Here is an 18182-nt window from a genome sequence, read left to right on the forward strand (position 1 = left end):
TTGATTTCTCTTTTTCTCACGTGACCAAAAGCAATTAGAAAGCTGTCCAAAAGCTGTTCCAAGGACAGGTGTGGGGGTTTCCTTGTTATTTCTTCAACAACTAAACAGGTTCAAAGTCTGAAGTGGATTGCAATCTGGAAATGTGCAGTTGGAAGCTAATGCTGTGGACTGACAATATGCAGTCAAAGCAGCTTTCATTGCAAGTGGAAAAAGGTATCCTTAAGCTGCAAAAACAAAAACAAATCCATCAGAGATGGATGAGCAGCGGACAAGTGGCCAAATCAACAGTCTGGTAGAGTCTAAGGGAAGAAAAAAAACACCGGAGAGCTCAGTGATGTAAAAAAGATCTGAAAGTCCATATGGGTAAATGATTCCCTTCAAAACACAGTGTTGGACACTGAAGTAGATATCGTTTACCAAATTTAGCGTCACACGAAGGCATCATAAGAAATGAAGAGGGTTCACTGGAATATACAAACCACTAAGAAGCTTAAAAACAGGGTTCTTTACAAGGATGAAATTCAGATATATCTGTAATCAGATTGGTGGGAAGGAGAAAAATCTTGGAAATGTCATGACTGCAGACATACAGTATTAATAATGTATAATGTTAAACACAGAGGCAGTGTGATGACATGATCAAGTACAGCTTCCAGGGACATGGGTCTCCAGTGGCAAAACACCATATGATAGAAGGCAAAATCTGCCAAATGAAATGGGATGTATACTGTCAGCTCAGATTCAGCCTAAAACACATGGAGGATGAGGATGAGATGAGGAATATTCTGCAATAGCAAAATCAATTATCTTATCAGAATTATCATGCTGCATGTTCCTCTCTCAGGACAAGCTTGAAAGCAGAAACAACCACAAACAAACAGCATCTGAAGGCAGTTGCCTGGTGAAGCACTACAGATGCGGAAACCAGTTCTGTCACAATATCCATGTGCTCAGGACATCAGGCTGACATTCTTCATGATGGAAACTTGGCCAACTCTTAAAATAATTGTTTGAATGTATGCAACTTTTTAAAATTACATATGAATCTCTGACACCACAAGTTCTACAAACTAACTCATTCTTAGGCCCAGGTTTTCACAAAGCTGTTTAGAAAAACTAAAGAAAACAAAAATGATCTCAACTGGAACTGGAATTACTTCCAATCATTTTCTCTTTGTATGTGAAAGCATCTTGTTTGGTGATAGAATTGGCAGAAATATACACCATCAAATTTATTTGAATAGTTACAGTCTTTCAAGCACGTTTTCTTTTTAAATTACTTGGTAACAGCTCCTTTCAACTTTTACTTTGTGGAAATTTAGTTTCACACCCCATTGACCTGAAATAATAATAAAAAACCTCTCTTCCACATATTGAATTCAGAATAAATAAATGTATGAATGACAACATTTATCCCGTATACCATGCTGTAATATACAGTAGTGCAACAGTGAGCAGTAAATACATCACTGAGATTCTTACCCTCGGTCCTGGAGGGCCATCTCTACCAGTTGAGCCAGGACTTCCAGGAACACCCTAAAAACAAACAAACACACATGTCTGAGTTACTAAAGCGAGACACACTCACACTGATATAGAGTAAATCTTAGCCATTAGTTAAACAGAGGGGGGAAAAAGCTGATTAAAAGCAGCTAACGTGAACTCTATGATAGAGGCACGACAAATTGTTTTACTATGATGTTGATCAACTGATCAACATCATAGTAAAACAATTTTCTAATCTCAGTATTCCTGAATGTGTTTCATATTCAGGAAAGCTGTGATTTTTATCTGGCTGCATTGGATCCTGCTAACGTTAAGAGAGAACCAGATGTTGTAGCAAACTCAAATCTATCTGTCCTCAAGAACATTAGTGCTTAGATCCCGTCATTTCTGAGACATCTGCCAAATCCCATGAAGCATAACATAGAATGTATTTCTTAAAAAAAAAAAAGAATGAATCAAAGGTCAAAACAGAAGGTTTTTGCTGCCTTGCTTCACTATGCTTTGTCAGAAGTGGCAGTAAATCTGATTCATATACAGCCACCCCCTTGCCCTCTGGACACAGACAGTTTTTACCCCAGCAAGCGACCCTGCTGCTCCATCTCCTGGCCCATTTACCCTTCATCCAACTCTCCACGGGTCAATACACTCAGTCAGTTCTAAAACCCAGTCATAGATTAAGTGTTGAGGTGATTTATCTCAGCACTTCAGTATTAGTGGGAAGGCTCATAAAATACGACGGTTAACACTGTTAAAGGTTCTACAAATTACAGGACAGGGTCATAGAAGACAGGCCTCATATGATTAATGGTGTCCTGCTGCTCAGATGTTGGATAATGTGCATGCTTCCATGACATCTGCAGTCGTATCGCTGTTAATTTCACTCACATATCAGAAAATACTTATCAATAAAAAAGAAAACACACAAACTGAGAAATACATTGTCTATAAATGACAATAGTACCGTCATAAATATGAATACCTGCCAGCGGTGCCAGGGTATTTCGTGCTTTTCTATACTGTTTCATAAAAACTATTGTTTTTATGAAACATACTTTATGAAAGTTTGGACTATACTTCCACACATCACATATTCTTTGCAATATGCACAAATCATTACCCTTTTTTTTCTTGAGTGACACCTCTATTGCAGTCTATGATGTTAATGACTTGCTGTCATCACTTTTTTTGGGGGTATTTTTGTCTGTGAATTAAGAGCTTACAGACCATAACCAGTCTTATTTGAAATATAATATGGCTTGGTGTGCTGTTAATCCTACTAACAGACCACCATGGGTGGGCGTGGGATGGCCTTGGAGGGTCTGGAGATGAAGGCTTCAGTTCACAACCCCTGGCCCCGAGTCAGGTCAGCAACTAAATCCATCTCCGCTGTTTTCAGGCTGCTCTGGCTGTGGCATCCACTAAACAGTTCAGGGTCAGTCAGGAAGGGCCTGCTGGCTCTTCTGTATGAGCCAACAGGACAGGCAAATGCTAGGTTAATGATGGACTTCTGCGGTAGCTCTGATGGAGCTAAGCCGGATGCCATTTCGGGAGGAACATCGGAAACAAAGTCGGATCCAATCATAAGGAATGGAAGGTAACGTTCGTTCGGGTCATAGGTCAACGGCAGCTCAGCTTAGCTATTAAAGGCAGTTTGTGGTAACTGACTCGGGTGTGCTCCGACTGAATGCCAGAGCTGTTTGTTCTGCATTTTTGCCAATGTTTGGATTAACTGGGGTTGGTGAAGATATGTTTTTGTTGTACCTGTAAGAAATATAGTTAAAATAAGCTTCAGTTAGGTGTTTTTTTGTTTTTTTTCATTTATTAAAGTAGAAGTGTTTGTACAACAGCAAACAGCAGACAGAATGTTGCATCATATCATTTTATTACTGAAACAATACTAAAAGAATATAATGGAGAAGTTTTATTGGTTGGTGCATCTGTTTTAAAGATTATAATAAGGGGGCAATCAATAGTTTCCAATTAACCAAAATAGTTGGGGATTTTTTGTGTGAGTACCCGGAGTGAACCCAGCCAAACATTTGGAGATCAAGGAGTTAGGACATATACATATACTTATACTTGTACTTGTACATATACATACAAACTCCAATTTTCTTCTTGTCTTTTGGGATTTTCTTCTTGCTGTCTTGTATTATTACTTTGTGGCCTATTATACTTTTCTGTACTTTCAAGGCTGTCTTCTCCTCCTCTACTTCCACTGCAGTTTCCTCTTCTCTTTTAGGAGTCTTCTCATGCTTCATCCCCTTTTATCTTGGATCCTCCCGTTTCCAAGATTTTTCTAACCTCTTCTAGTCATTTCTTGTCGTCTTCTAACATGTTGACCTCCTGCTGCAGCTTTCTGTTTTCTGCCTGTAGTTTTTGATTTTTTCCCTCCATTTTCATCCAGGTTTTCTCTATCTCAGTTTTTGTCCAGATCCAGGTTCTTCTTTCCATTCCATTCTTCTCTTTCCTTCTCCATATCCAGTTTTCTCTATTTTCAGTTCTTCTTTCTGCTCCACCAAATTGATCTTCTCTGTCTCATTTTTTCCTCATTTCCCTTCTTCGATTTCTCTTTTCGTCTCTCTCAGCGATTCCTTCAATTCTTGCTCTTTCTGCTCCAACATGTCCTTCTCATTTTGCTGTTTGGTCATCACTTCCTAAAGGCTTTGCCACGTCAACCCCTGTGACGGCTTCCTCTCAAGTGTTCCCTCTTCCGCTCCATCTCTCCGTTTGTGGCTTTTTCCATACTTCAGCAGGATGAGTTGTTTCCACAGTTCATTCAGTTTGGGTGTATCTGGACTCTGCGGCTGTGTGTCGGGTTTGGTCAACTGGAGTCTCTTTATTTCTTCTTAAACTCGATGTCTCTGACTGCTGTTGTATTTGCTCAGTAAAGCATTCTGTGCTTTGCAGTTGTCGTGGTCTTTTTTGAGCTGCTCGAAATGATTGAGAATGTCGGGCTGATCGACAAAGTGAGGAGTGGTCACAAATCCCAGTCTCAGTTTTAGATTTTGTCTGGAGGACATTGTAGCGATAAGTCTTGTACGGTTAGACTTCTGATTGAATGAGATTAGACTGCTGAATCGCAGTTTGCAATTTCACCAGTTACTTGTGTGAAACAAGGTTTTTGTTTTGAGGATGCAAAGATGGAAAGAATATTATCATATTCTCGAGTTCTCGACATCACAGCTTTGAAATTATTACTATCAAAGGAAAACCCTGCTCCCTAGTTGTTGATTTAAAAAAAAAAAAAAAAAAGCAATGTGATGATCACAAAACAAATATAATAATCTGCCCTTTGCTTTGCTAACCTGGCCTAAAATATGTGCAATTTGTCTAAAAACTGTATAAGTGTCTTTTTTCTAGTCATGTTTAGACATTTACATTCAAGACCACACTCACACACACAGTATGAGTATGAAAAGGAATTAAAGGGCAACCACACATAGGTGTCGATACCAGAACCATTTAATTATAATCACATAAAACACGTATATTCGTCTCTATGAGAGCGCCCAAGACTTCAAAAAAGAAATTCCCACTCAAACACCTAAACTGATAAATAAAATAAATGTGAAAGGCGAGAATGATGAAATGAAACCACACGCTTACTCTCTTTTATTCACTGTAGCTGGGTCCTTTTTCGGCATAATTTTGAAACTAATGTGGAGGGGACACTGTGGACAATGTCACATTGTGTTTACTATAACAGGAGACAAAGAGAGACGGACGGAAACAGCAAGAGGAAAATAAAATGCAAGATAAATGATGTTTTAGAGTTGTGATATCCTCTGTGGTCCCTTGTATATTACAAAGGGCCCCGGAAGATACTATATTCTCCTACTATACCACACACAGCCATTCATAATCCTCTCTATGACAAAACACATTATTACTCAGTAACACGGTGCAGCACAGGGCAACACCATCAGCTTTTATTAATAGGATTGTGCAGGCGCAGAGCTGGGCAGAGCTGTATCAAGAAGTTCTGCAACTCTCTGTTCAAAGATGTGTTGTTCTCGCTTTGTGAGTGCTGCTACTGTTTCCCTTCTCATAAAAATTAAACAGGACTAGCAGAAACAAACATTGTAAGTGTGACCTTCAGCCTGCTCCTGAAATCTCATTAAATTGTTACAAGACTCTCTCTCTCCCTATGTCCCCCGCTCTCAAAAAAGGTATTTTTCTACTTTAAACCTACAGAACAACAATTCAATCAGTACCATAACCTTTTCTGTTAAAGGCAGTTTTTCCTGACATTAGTTTATCTGATACGACTACTACTGTCATTTAGCAGACTTTTATCCTAAGCAACTTACATCTGAGAGAACAACACAAGCAAGAAATCAACTAGGGGGGACAGCATGGATAAGTGATTTCTCTCTCCTTCCCGTTTATTGACCAATAGTAGAGGAGCTGGACCAAGAAGGACAGCCCTCCTCATTTGCATAACGAGGCAGAAATGCATAAGGTAAAGTAAAAAGAGGAGACAAGAGTATGTAAAAACTATGTAAAAACAAGGAATGCATTTATAAGGAAAAGATTTATATTTTTTATTAATTTCAGTTTTTGTATATTTACATATGCATTTAAATATACATATATTTCTATACACAGATAGTATGTAAATGTTACTTTCATGTAATCAATATGTATATATGCATCATCCTCCAGCCTAGACAGACATTTGTATATACCCACAGGCCCACATGCATTACACACACACACACAAATTACACAACTGAATAAGGAATGCCCCCTTCCCTTCTCTGTCTCTCCTTTCGGTTTGTTTATACCTGTTTGTCCTACATTAAACGTGATGGATTTATCCTTTTATTCTAAACACAACACGTTACACACTCACTCACATACACTACAACACACCACACAGTCACCCAGCTGCACCCATCACTGTCTTGTCTTCTCTTTCCTGCTCTTTCATGTCCCACTGTCAGTGATCTGAGTCCTCTTTGACAGAATCTTTTTTTGTTGTTTTCTTTTTCTTTTTTAGGGGTCAATAAAATATGGTAGACTGTCAAGACGGCTAGTGAAGGAAATGCACTCCCACTCACACCATGCACAGAAAACAAAAACAAAAAAGCCTCTGTTGCAAGATCAAAATGCATATATGTGACTTTCAGGTTTTGGCAAATTTGGTATTTACCATTGATAGATATGCAGACAACTCGGGATGGGGGAGGGGGTAATTACCACCTGTGTAATTCAATTCTTACATTTTCTCTTATAAATATAATTTTGACAACCCTGAAAATGCCTGAAGCAGTAACCCACTTGATAGTTGAATAAAACCCCGGGAAAACCCCATCTGGTCGTAATACAGTTTGCACTGAAGCAAGTTAACGTACCAGTTTGACATAATTATCACAGATGGAAGCACTGGCTGCAACAAGTTATGCTCAGTAGTGCGGAAAAGCATATAACGCTGCATCTTTTTGCTCTCTGCCAGAGCTCTCTTGATGCACCTCAAATATACTTAGAATAATCTCATCCATCCATTAACTAAAATATCTAATTCCCTAAAACACTTGGCAAGGCTTATCTTGGGATGCACTGAGCTGAAGGAAGGGAAGTGAATTGGGTTTTAGTTTATTGCAGAACAAATAAAGATGCAGGATGGGAAAAACTCCTTAAAAAGATCGTAGTGACATGAGTTAGGTGCTAAAGAAGTGACTTAAACCTTCACCCCCAAATTATTTAAATCATAATGTTTTATGTATATTTTATTTTCATGTACAGCTCATGCAGCTAATAATAATTGTGACTACTTTTGAGTTCCTGCACTGAGTTCCAGAACTAAATGTATCTTGTTCTTTCAGCCAGGAAACTACACAGTTGACATACGTTTTCATTCTCCACTTCATAGGTTTGGTAAAAGCTACTGTTTCAACTTCTGTGCAGAAGAGAGTGCTGCATCAGTAGCAATTATCACTCCGTGTGAGTGAACACAGGCTGAAAGAATTAAGTGATTCTGGCACTCCACTTTCAAAAAATAAATCAATTAAAATCCGGCAAAGGAAATATCTTGTGACATTTAGGAGTAAAATCAAGAAAATCAGCAATCTGTTATTATTTGTTTAGATCATAAAATAAAGCTAAAATTAAAAATGCTCTGCAAAGGCCATAAAACGTTAAAAAAAATGTTGCAGGAACCAACTGGAAAAATTGTCAGATTTACTGTGTTGTCTGGCTCATACAACTATACCCTCATCATGGCCCAAAATGATCGATTAACGGAGAAACTGTAAAAATATAATTTAAGACCACTTTTTTTTTTTTGACAAATTTTGACTTTATTTGGTTATTTTATAGCTGTGGAGGTTAAGTTTCTTTTATGAAATGTCCTGATTTTACTCTTGCTTGGTCATGCAGTTTGCTCTTCTGTCATTGATTTCTTGAGTCTCAGTTCACCTCTGTCATGAGGATCGCTTAATAGCTCCTTGAGCTAGTTTCATTGTTTTTAATGTGTTTACATGTGGCCGTTTTGGGTGCATTACAGCAAATAATGGCAGGAGAGCATCAGAGTTAGATGAAAATTCCCAGAAAGTAATCCAGCATACCTTCAAATGAAAATGAAACTGATATTTTAACACGAAAAAAAAAAGCAAAAAACCCTTTGGTGTTGCTCTAATTAGACTAGCTGTAAGGACATAAATCTGTTGCGCTGTGGAGACATGGTACATTATCATGGATAGAGAAGGTCTTCATTATGTAAAACAATAACTTTTAAGTCCAAGATTTTACAGTATGGTGAAGTTCAGTATAAGTCTCAGAAAGTAATGCCATCTGAAGTGATGGATGAATGTATTACTCTGCTTAAACTGAGGGACAAAGTGTATTATTTGTATGCTAAAAACCTGCAGAATGTAAGAAGTAGCTGGAAATCAAACAAATGTATTAATATGTTTTGTTCATTGGCCCAACAAGTTAATCTCATTTAGAGCCAGTTTTATTGGGTATAGGGTAATGATCCAGTCAGTCTAACTGAAGCAGGGCAGATTTGTGTTCAGCCACAAATAAGCAGACCTGTTGACAACAGCCTGTAAATCATCAATGCCAGAGAAACAGTTTAAACACTATCTTATGACAACACAGGACATGTAAGTCTGAACCTGATTGTCTGTTTACTTGAAACAATAAGGATTCGGCTTAAATTTAAAGATTTTATTTATATTTTTAATGTTTCTTAACTGTTTGTGTTGGGGTATATTCTGAAAAGTCAAATTCTTCCCAAGTGTCGTAAGTCTTCCCTATTTAGTTTAATACATTCAAATGTGTTTTTGTTTTTAATGGCTCAGGATCTGACAGCATACACAAGTGAGGAAGACTCACTGCGCTCCAGCACCCAACTGAAATAAGGTTGACAATCCTACTAAAGTTGTGATGCATCCAATGCAAAAAAAAAAATAATAAGAACAAACAAAACATTAAGAGTTAGAACATTTTGCATATTTTGAGTCTTTCTAGTTAGAGATGCCGGTTTATCTTAAATTTCTACCACTCCTTTAAGAATGACATTGCTCAATATGCTCTGATAAAATGATCTTCTGGCATTACAAATAGATTTAGTGCATAAATGTAAAGTTTCTTCTTTCCCACTTTCCATCTTTCTGTTTCTGGTGATGTGTCACATCTTTGCATCCCCTTTACTACAAAATTTAAGAGACGCTCTTATTTTAGGTGGTAAATAATGACAAAATCAGCAGTGAGCCGTGAGCATAAAGCTTAGTAAATATGTCTGTAGTGATTCATTTTAACACTCTCCTCCTTAAAGTTTGCACTCTGGAAAGAAAACTTCCATAAATGCACCAGAGCTGCACGCAAAACATCACCGTGTCCACGCTAATAAATGACACTCCAATAATTCAGCACCAGGAGACCATATTATTTTTCGTTAATGGTGCATGTCAGTGAAAAATAATTCAATTACGCCAGGCATCACCTGTTTGGTCATAAACTATGTCCAAACATTACCTTTGCTTTGCATCTTTCTCCATTTCTTACTTTAGTTCTCTAGGGACAAAGGAATGTCTGTTTATCACAATTAAGTATACAATAAAGTCTCTCAGCCACAATTAAAAAGCTATATACCTCTCTGGCAAGTACATCTAGCCTCGGCATAAAAACAAAATGCCCCAACTGAAGATGCCATCCACTACACAAAAAGGTGCACTAAAAAAAGAAACAAACACAAATGCACCTTTGAGAGTCGAAAATGACCACAGTGCGTCATTAGTAAATATTTCTGGCCACCTATCAAAGGTATAACAGAGTTTGTGGTGGGTGCAAAGCCATTGTTAATCTGTCCCCCTGTGTGTCCAGAAATGTAAAGCACTTGAACAATCAAAAAAGTGAATAGTGAAAAAGAAAAAAGAAAAAAGGTTAAAAGAAAAAGATATCAAAGCAAAAACATACAGTACTAATACAACTTAATGCATACTTTTTTTTTGGTACAACACAATCTTGAATGCAGCAGAATCAGAATCCACTTTATTGGCCAGATTTGCATGCACAAATGAGTAACCTGAGTTCAGTTAACGTGATCTCTGTGAACAGGGACAAAATTTGGAATTTAAATGAGGTCTTAATTTACAAACCATAAACTTTTATATGCAAGAGCAGTGTACAAAAACGCTTGGCACCACAAATCTTCCTTGAAAAATAATATGGTCTCATGGTGCTAAGTTAATATAACATTGATTCTATCTTTGCTGGTGTCCAGGGCTCCTTAGGAGAACACCATAAAATTAATTCATTACAACGTTCATTGGTTCACTGTCCAACGCTGGAAGTGCTGCTAATGATTATTCTCATCTCAGTGACTCCATTAGGTTGCTCTGTGATCATGTACATCTGTGTCTAAGCAACAAAACACCCCCTACTACTTACCTACATATCCACCCACACACACACCGCTGCTTGAACATTCTAGTCCACATTCCTGCCACATCCTCCTTTTAACTCTCCTCTCCTTCTCCTCTACAGTGGCACTCTTATTCATTTACATAGTGAAGTTTAGCATCTATTAGGACAAAAGATGGACGATGAGAAACAAAGCATAGCAGGTACAGTAGGTACCCCGTAATTGTTGTTTAAGCGAATAGCAGCTGCAACAACGTTGAATGAAAGCACACTCGCTGTAAGACAATCTGATGCTTGCATAGCCTGCATAATAGGCCTTTTATTTCTAACATTTTCCACTTCCATCTCAAAAACTGGTTCACATGAAATAAATATACGTGTTCAAAGAAAATTCTCACCGTAGGCAGTTATTTAATGAAAAACATTAAACAAAACTAACATTAGTACAAGATTCAGTGTTTACTCTGCTGCCTCTGTTTCCTGAGGCTCTGAGACGACTGCATTCATCGTCAACACTCAAACACAAAATGGCCCTATTCCAATGACTTGATTATTCATTTGTTTATTCATAGTTCTAAAAGATGCTACATTTAGACAGATAATTCAGACATTAGCAAAAAAAATGTATATACGAATTCAATTTCAGCCTCTATTAGGATGACATAAACATGCCTTTACTGAGCAACAAGTCTGATTTCTGTGAGCCTGGAGGCACATGGCACCTCAGTGGAAAATTAATATGTATCCGCCGCACATACACACAAAGTGAAACAATGCCCAATCAGCTGAGTTTATAATAACCAGAAGGTGCTTTGTCTTCTTTCCTCTCACACAGGGAGAGAGGGAAAGTTAACAAGTAGAATTTATTTTTGTCATTTAACAGAAAAGCATTTCATGGCATCTCATCTCCCCTCAGATTATTCTCTGGTGATAAACAATCCCAAATATGTTTTTAGTGAAGATAGAAATAGTTATACAACACATTTCGTGTCAGAAAAACTGTGAAATTGCACCTGTGTGTTCTACTTATGTTGGTAAAGCAATCAGCATATCTCAACACATTCCCCAAAATCTCCCCTTCATGATGTTCTGAAAAATATTCTTACCGTTAGTCCAGCTGGTCCAATCTCTCCTTTCTCTCCCTTCTCCCCACGAGCTCCCTGAAAAGCAAACAATGTCACTATACTTGCAGCTGACTTGTGGTTTACGCGAGCTGCCAAAAGGATCATCGACAGCGGCTTTCTGCAGAACTTCCAGTAACAGCTTGCTTAAACTTCAACATCCCATCGTTGTAATTTTACAAAAGCCAATTAAATGTTAGGACCACAGTTACTTGATTAAACACGAGTATCGTTCTACTACTATCAGCGTATACAGTACATGCTAAAGTAAAACTTGGGAAATGTCCAACATGTAGCATTTCACTCTTGAAAATGTGATCGTACTCAAACTCGGGCTTACCGGGGGTCCCTGAATAGACAGACCGTCGGGTCCCTGAGGGCCTGAAGGCCCTGGAGGGCCAGGAGGGCCAGCTTCTCCTGTAGCCCCTTGAGGACCCTGTGAACGTAACGCATTGTTACACTTACTAAGGCAAAAAAATACTGAATCTAAACATTGACAATCCAGGACAGTTACTGCCAGAAGATAAGGAGTGCCAGTTCCAGGCAACAAGAAAAACAAGCAAACAAACAAAAACCTCAACGCTTTAAAATTAATTTAAAATTCTAAGACCGTGTAAAACATACTGGTTTGGGTTAGGACAATGGCTCAAGATTTGAGTGAGGCTTTGTTCTCCTTTTCTAACAGGTGCTTGATGAATTGCTTGAAGCTGGAGCGTGGAGGATGGTGCGCTGAGCTGGGACTGACACAGGCAAAGTACCATTACGACTCCACATGATTTATAGACTATTACTGTAGTTTTGCAGCCTCTCAACAGCACCCTCCTCAGACTCCTCCGGATGAACGATATGCAGAGCCAAACATACTACATTTATATGATCATTTCTTGAATTAAAAGATAATTTACTTAAATCATATTTTTTTTCCTTCTTAAAACTATAACAAATCAATAAAGGAGAAAAAAAAAAAAAAAAAGCGTATTTAGTATGGCATGGGGGTTTACTTATTTTTTGGCACCTGTAACAACACCGAACAAAATTAAGTTAAATGTATAACCTGTGACCTGTGTAAACTGGGACCTGCTATGCTTGGTAAATGAACTGTAGATCACTCAAACTACTTTTAAAATAGACTCGGTCCATTCATTAACAATTAGGTTGTACTCATGTGGAGTCTCGTTTGAAAGGTGCCAGAAAAAGAGAAATTCCTGCAAACCACAACTGACTGTCAGCATTTGTAGCTTATTGGTTCAGTGGCAGCTGTAGACTAAACAATCTAGCCTCTGGCTGTATTTATGTTTTACTCAGCTATTGTAAAGGTTCTTGCTTCATGTCTTTCTTACCCCTGCAAACAATCAAAACAAACAATTGATCAGATATACATAAGTGGAGATGGGATAATAAAAAGAAAGGACTGAAACGTGCTTCATCATGTTTAACTACACCATAAATATCACTGAAATACTAAATGTCTCCAAGCTATCCTTGGTGCTGAATTACATGAGAGATGACTGAAATTGAAATTACTTGTCTTATTCCAATAATAGAGCCATTTATCATTGCTGATTCTGTAATAAGTGCACCCCAATGGGTTAGGGAGACTGAAAAAGGATGAGTTCATGGAGCGGTTTGTCTCATAAATCAGGGCAATCCAGCTTTGAAATAAATTTGGCTGACGTTGTAGAGGTGCAAAAATTGCTGAACTACAACAATAGTAATCTGGCAGGTAAGAATGAATATTCTACCCTGTAGGATGTGCAAGCCACATCTCTCTTCAAAACGAAGACAATTAAACCCATCAAATGTGATATACTCACATGCTGGACTTTCAAGTTCATTTGCTCTGTGTGTGTGTGCGTGCGTGCGTGCGTGCGTGCGTGCGTGCGTGCGTGCGTGCGTGCGTGCGTGCGTGCGTGCGTGCGTGCGTGCGTGCGTGCGTGCGTGCGTGCGTGCGTCATGATTGATGGGCTTGTGTACCATGTTTGATGATGATGTCAACTTCACGTGAGATTGAGTCTTTCCCCTTGAAACTTGAGGAAAACCGTGCTATTTGTTAAGGTCTGGATGCACTGCTTTATGTGCTGTACTTGATGATCAATCAACAAAGTCCAAGAGGAACAGCCGTGCATGTCTGAGCAGCAACCACAGAGGAATAGCGTAGACACATTTTAAAATAGAAAATTAGATGACACTTGGAAACGGATTAGGATTCAGACATTTCCTTCTGTATCTTGCTGTATTCGGCTGATTTGTAACACAAAAAATATGTGAAAGCCTTACGGTAAATCTTTCAATAATACTTTCAATAACACTTTTATTGTATTGGGGGGGTTATTGACAGGTGATGAAATGCTGGGTTAAGCAGCATCTGATCTGAGCAGCTTGTCCAAATATGACTATTTCAGTTTAAAGGTAGAGTAATTGCTGACGTAAAGTCTCATTTTTTGATAGACGGCTAATCATTTAACATTTTGTATCATGTAAACACTAGGTTAAACACAGGATGAGGGCTGTTCTGCCCTTGGATACAGAGGGGGGGCATCAGTACACTAGAAAAGTAGAGCAGATTAAAAGCAAAATGTAAACACATCTTGTGGGTTCCCCGTTATTTTCATTAAAGTTAAATGTACTTACTGATCTCCAGGGCAGTCTCACTACAGTTTGCCAGGATGAACTCAGAAATTGCCGTGGTTGGTATCATTCAAGAAAAAGTGATTTCAAGCTTCACAGTTCAATTTATTCATCCATAAAAATCATAAAAATGATGATAGCTCTCCCAGTTTATAGAGACAGCTGGCCCCCTCAATAACGCTGGCCCAATTCTACACTCAGCATACGACAATTTTTCCCTGAGAAATAATGGTCTCAAACACTCATGACCTTTAGCTCTTTGGGTGATTTTACTTCTCCTCTTTGACATAGTGAAAGATTTGAGACTTATTTTTTTTCTTGATACATTGTGGGAAAAGAAATGTTTCTGGATTTCCGAATATTTTACAAACCGTCACTCCTGGCTCTCCTCTGTCCCCTCTGGCTCCTCTTATGCCTGGACCACCCTGAAACAGACCAAAAACAAAGTTGAGATTAGTTAATATGTCTTTCTAAAAACATTATAAAAGTTGGCAAACAGAGTCCTCCAAAAAAAAACCTTTAAACGTGTTAGAAATATAATAAAAGTGAAACCCTGCATTTAAAATTACAAACGGGTTCTTGAAATAATGAGGCCAGCACTGATCTTGCGGCCCTGCATTTTATTATGCTGTATTTGTGACTCATGACAGTAGTCGACAGCCGTCAACCTCAGGCTGACCTCTCAGGACCTGAGGTTCACCCGGGGCCAAACAACATACATCTGCTCATCATTGGCCCATTTGGAATATATCTCCTTTCCATGTTTGCTTAAATAAGTCTCCTCTGGAAACCATCGGGTGGCATGGTAGATCCTGTATGATTTACCCAGAAATGGCAAATGGAGAGGAATATGAAAAGAGACAAGTAGACAAGCAACTCAACTCCACAAGCTGTATCACTAGTTGTTTTTTTTTAATTCTTCATTTATTCTGAAGAAAAATCCAAACCCATCAAACTAGTGGGTCAGAATCAAACGTTTTTTTTTTAATGGGTACCCACTTTATTTTTCTAAACAGCTTGTTGAGGAAACATGGGCCTTTAACCGAATAACAAGACATCAAACAGACTATTTACAGTAAGCCTGTTTCTGCTTTTGTCAGCATTTCACTGTGAGGAAATGGTTAAGATTTATCCTTTCGTTGCTCAAAGCAGGCTAAATTAACAAAATTTCCCTCAGTTTGGACTTGAATTAAATATTTAACTATAGATGATCAAATATATTAATAAATAATAATTTTTCACAATTAATGTAAGGGGAAAAAGGTGACTCAAAATGGATGATAAGTGTTCATTAATACAGTAATTTTTCTTATTTTCATGGATTATTCTTAAAATGACAACAACATGGACAACAGCAGGAACAACCTGCACAGAAACTGAAATCAGCTTTCAGCAGCAGAAATACAAATGATTATATTTGTATTAGCACTTGCTAATGGCCAGCGGCCATTAAAAAAAAACAAAAAAAAAACAGCTCGTACGATTTAAATAAGCAATTTGAGGCCACAGGCAAAATTAAATATTTTTTTTTAAATAAGCCTCAGATCTAAAATGTCATTGGCATTGTTCAATTTTAACAAAAGGAGAATACAGTGTGAGCATTTGTTAGATTGAATGTTGGCTGATGTTCAGTACGGAGATATTTCTGAGTAAATATTCAAAGCATAGAAACTTAAGCTACAGCACAACTTTTTATGTTTAGTAAGGCGAATGGCTCTCCCTTTTCATATGTTTTTCATCTTGTTCAGGGTTGAGGGGGCATTAGAGCCTATCCCATCCGTCATTTAGAGGTGGAGGACCCGCAGAGAATCTCTCAACTCCACACAGAAAGTCCCCAGCGGAGATCTAAAATTGAGAACCTTCTTGGTTGGAGGCAACACTTCTAACCAGCACACCACCATGCCACCACTACATTTTATCTTTCCTTAGGCGTGGGGAAGCCGAATGAAAAGCTGAGAGCTAAGCTATTTGCTATACTTTATTGATCCCTTGCTTTAAGAAAGAGACTGAGGTAACAGATTGTGGAGAGAAAACCTGAAATAAAAATTCTCAAACAATCGAATCGTTCAACCCTTATGTATCGTCTCTTTTCTGTCTGAAAAGTTACAGCAGAATATGATTCATTTTTGTCATATTGCTGCTAAATGTTTCACAGACTATTTATTAGTGTATTTTATTTAGTATGTAAATATAATCAATGCCTCTCTTATAGAAATGAAAATTAAGGCTTAAACGATGGCAAAAACTGAGAGATGGAGAAAGCTTGAAGTGGGGCTCTTACCTGTACATATAAATACAGATGAGAAAGAACATCTCCCTTTTCAGATACGGAGGAAAATTAGGAAGATTGTAATCGGCTAAGATAAATGGCAAGGCTTTACAAATAATGTGTCAAAATAAACCAGTGTTGATATACACACCACATCTACTCATAGACGCGGACAAAGACAAAGTGAAACAACTTTTAAAAAGTGAGGAAAGTGCTGGGATGGAAAGAAAAGTTGGGCGAATACAGACAAATAAATCTATACTCCACAAAGCTCATTTACTCTTCATCTCTCAGCCTCTGCCAGGTTTAACCTGCTGCTCTGTGAGAGGAAATGCTCGTCCACCCTCTCTGCAACAGCCATACATTTCTAAAAACATCCGGTAAAAAAGCTGTGTAATTGATTAGCAAGTATTACACACACCAGTGTGTATACAGCAGATGACAAGTAAACAGTGCGTATCCTCTAGGTGCAATTTGTTTTACTTTTTTGACATTCGATTAAAACATTAAAACCACTGAGAGGTGAAGTGAAAAAAAAAATGATCACAGCAATTTTCTGCAAGAAAAACTTGGGCCCCTCTTTAATTTTAATGTAAGTTGTCTGCAGAACAAGTTGCATTAAACTTTCCCTTTGAGAAAATAACTAAACTGAATTAAAGTGAATTAGAGTTAATCATATTTACACTTAACTTGTAATTTCAATTGGAAACAAATCTTTTAATACAGTGATTCATCATCAGGTTAACCATGACATTTCTCAGGGACATTCGGTATAAACAACTTTTCTGTAGCACTTTGTAGCCGCTGTAAAGAGACTGTAATGGCGAGGGCAGACTTGGAAATGTACAAAAAAACTGAATCAAAGAATGGATAAGTGAAAATGTTCTCACAGGGGGTCCAGAGGGTCCTGGAGGTCCTTTGCTTTCCTGGGAGCAGGAACAGGCATGAGGCAATGGAGGACACTGCTCGTCAACTCTCTGAAAACACGTGTGTGCAAAAACTGAGTATCTGGACAATTTATCTGAGGTGTTCAGATTCAGACTGGTTTCAGTTCTATAGCACAGTAAAACATGCATAGGCATTGCTTTGACCTGGTTTGAGCCAGTAATCAACTGTTCATGAATCTGCTACTGGGGTGTTATCTGGTAGTGTTCATAAAAATAGCCATCCTCATAAAGGAAGTCCCACCCACACAGTAAGATTATGTGAGAAAAACAAAAATCTTGACTTTCAATGTGCCAATATAAACTGAAATTAGTCAAAATAAGTAGCCTGGCTGCGTTCATAAAGAACAGAGACAGTTGCTCGAGACAGTTGTTTACAGAAACTATCGCACCCGAGAAGTAGAAAAGAATACATATGACTGTGTGTGTATGTGTGTGTGTGTGTGTGTGTGTGTGTGTGTGTGTGTGTGTGTGTGTGTGTGTGTGTGTGAGCCATGCGCTAGTTTCTTACCAATGCTGGAAGCTCACAACACTTATCTCTACTGGCCCAGGATGTGCTACAGATGATGTCAAACATCTGGAGCTGGAACTGTAAATACACACACATGCAAGCATGAGCACACGTGCACATCCCTGACCAATTCTATTAATACTGAAAATAGAATTTTATCAGTTTACACATTTCACAACACAGAGATAAAGCAGGGGTAACAGCAGAAAGTGGAGTACCAGCTATGATGTTGTGGAGCGATGTGGTTTTATTCCGTTTCTGTGATAAGAAGCAAGCAGGCAGACAGTTTGGCTGCTGCTCACTGTAAAGCAGCTGGAATGTACTGGAGG

General features: G+C 38.3%; 1 protein-coding gene across 1 annotated transcript in view; it reads right to left on the bottom strand.

Moving 5' to 3' along the window:
• Positions 1-18182, bottom strand: part of col14a1a (collagen, type XIV, alpha 1a) — a 143169-nt gene that overhangs the window by 19456 nt on the left and 105531 nt on the right. The window contains exons 35-40 of the mRNA XM_061716468.1: positions 17854-17931; positions 17289-17375; positions 14501-14554; positions 11842-11937; positions 11487-11540; positions 1483-1536 (exon numbers count right to left, since the gene is read on the bottom strand). Coding sequence (XP_061572452.1) covers positions 1483-1536; positions 11487-11540; positions 11842-11937; positions 14501-14554; positions 17289-17375; positions 17854-17931 — 423 coding nt within the window. The remainder of the gene's footprint in view (positions 1-1482; positions 1537-11486; positions 11541-11841; positions 11938-14500; positions 14555-17288; positions 17376-17853; positions 17932-18182) is intronic.

The sequence above is a fragment of the Cololabis saira genome, chromosome 3 (genome assembly GCF_033807715.1).
Source record: "Cololabis saira isolate AMF1-May2022 chromosome 3, fColSai1.1, whole genome shotgun sequence".
Taxonomy (NCBI): Eukaryota; Metazoa; Chordata; class Actinopteri; order Beloniformes; family Belonidae; genus Cololabis; species Cololabis saira.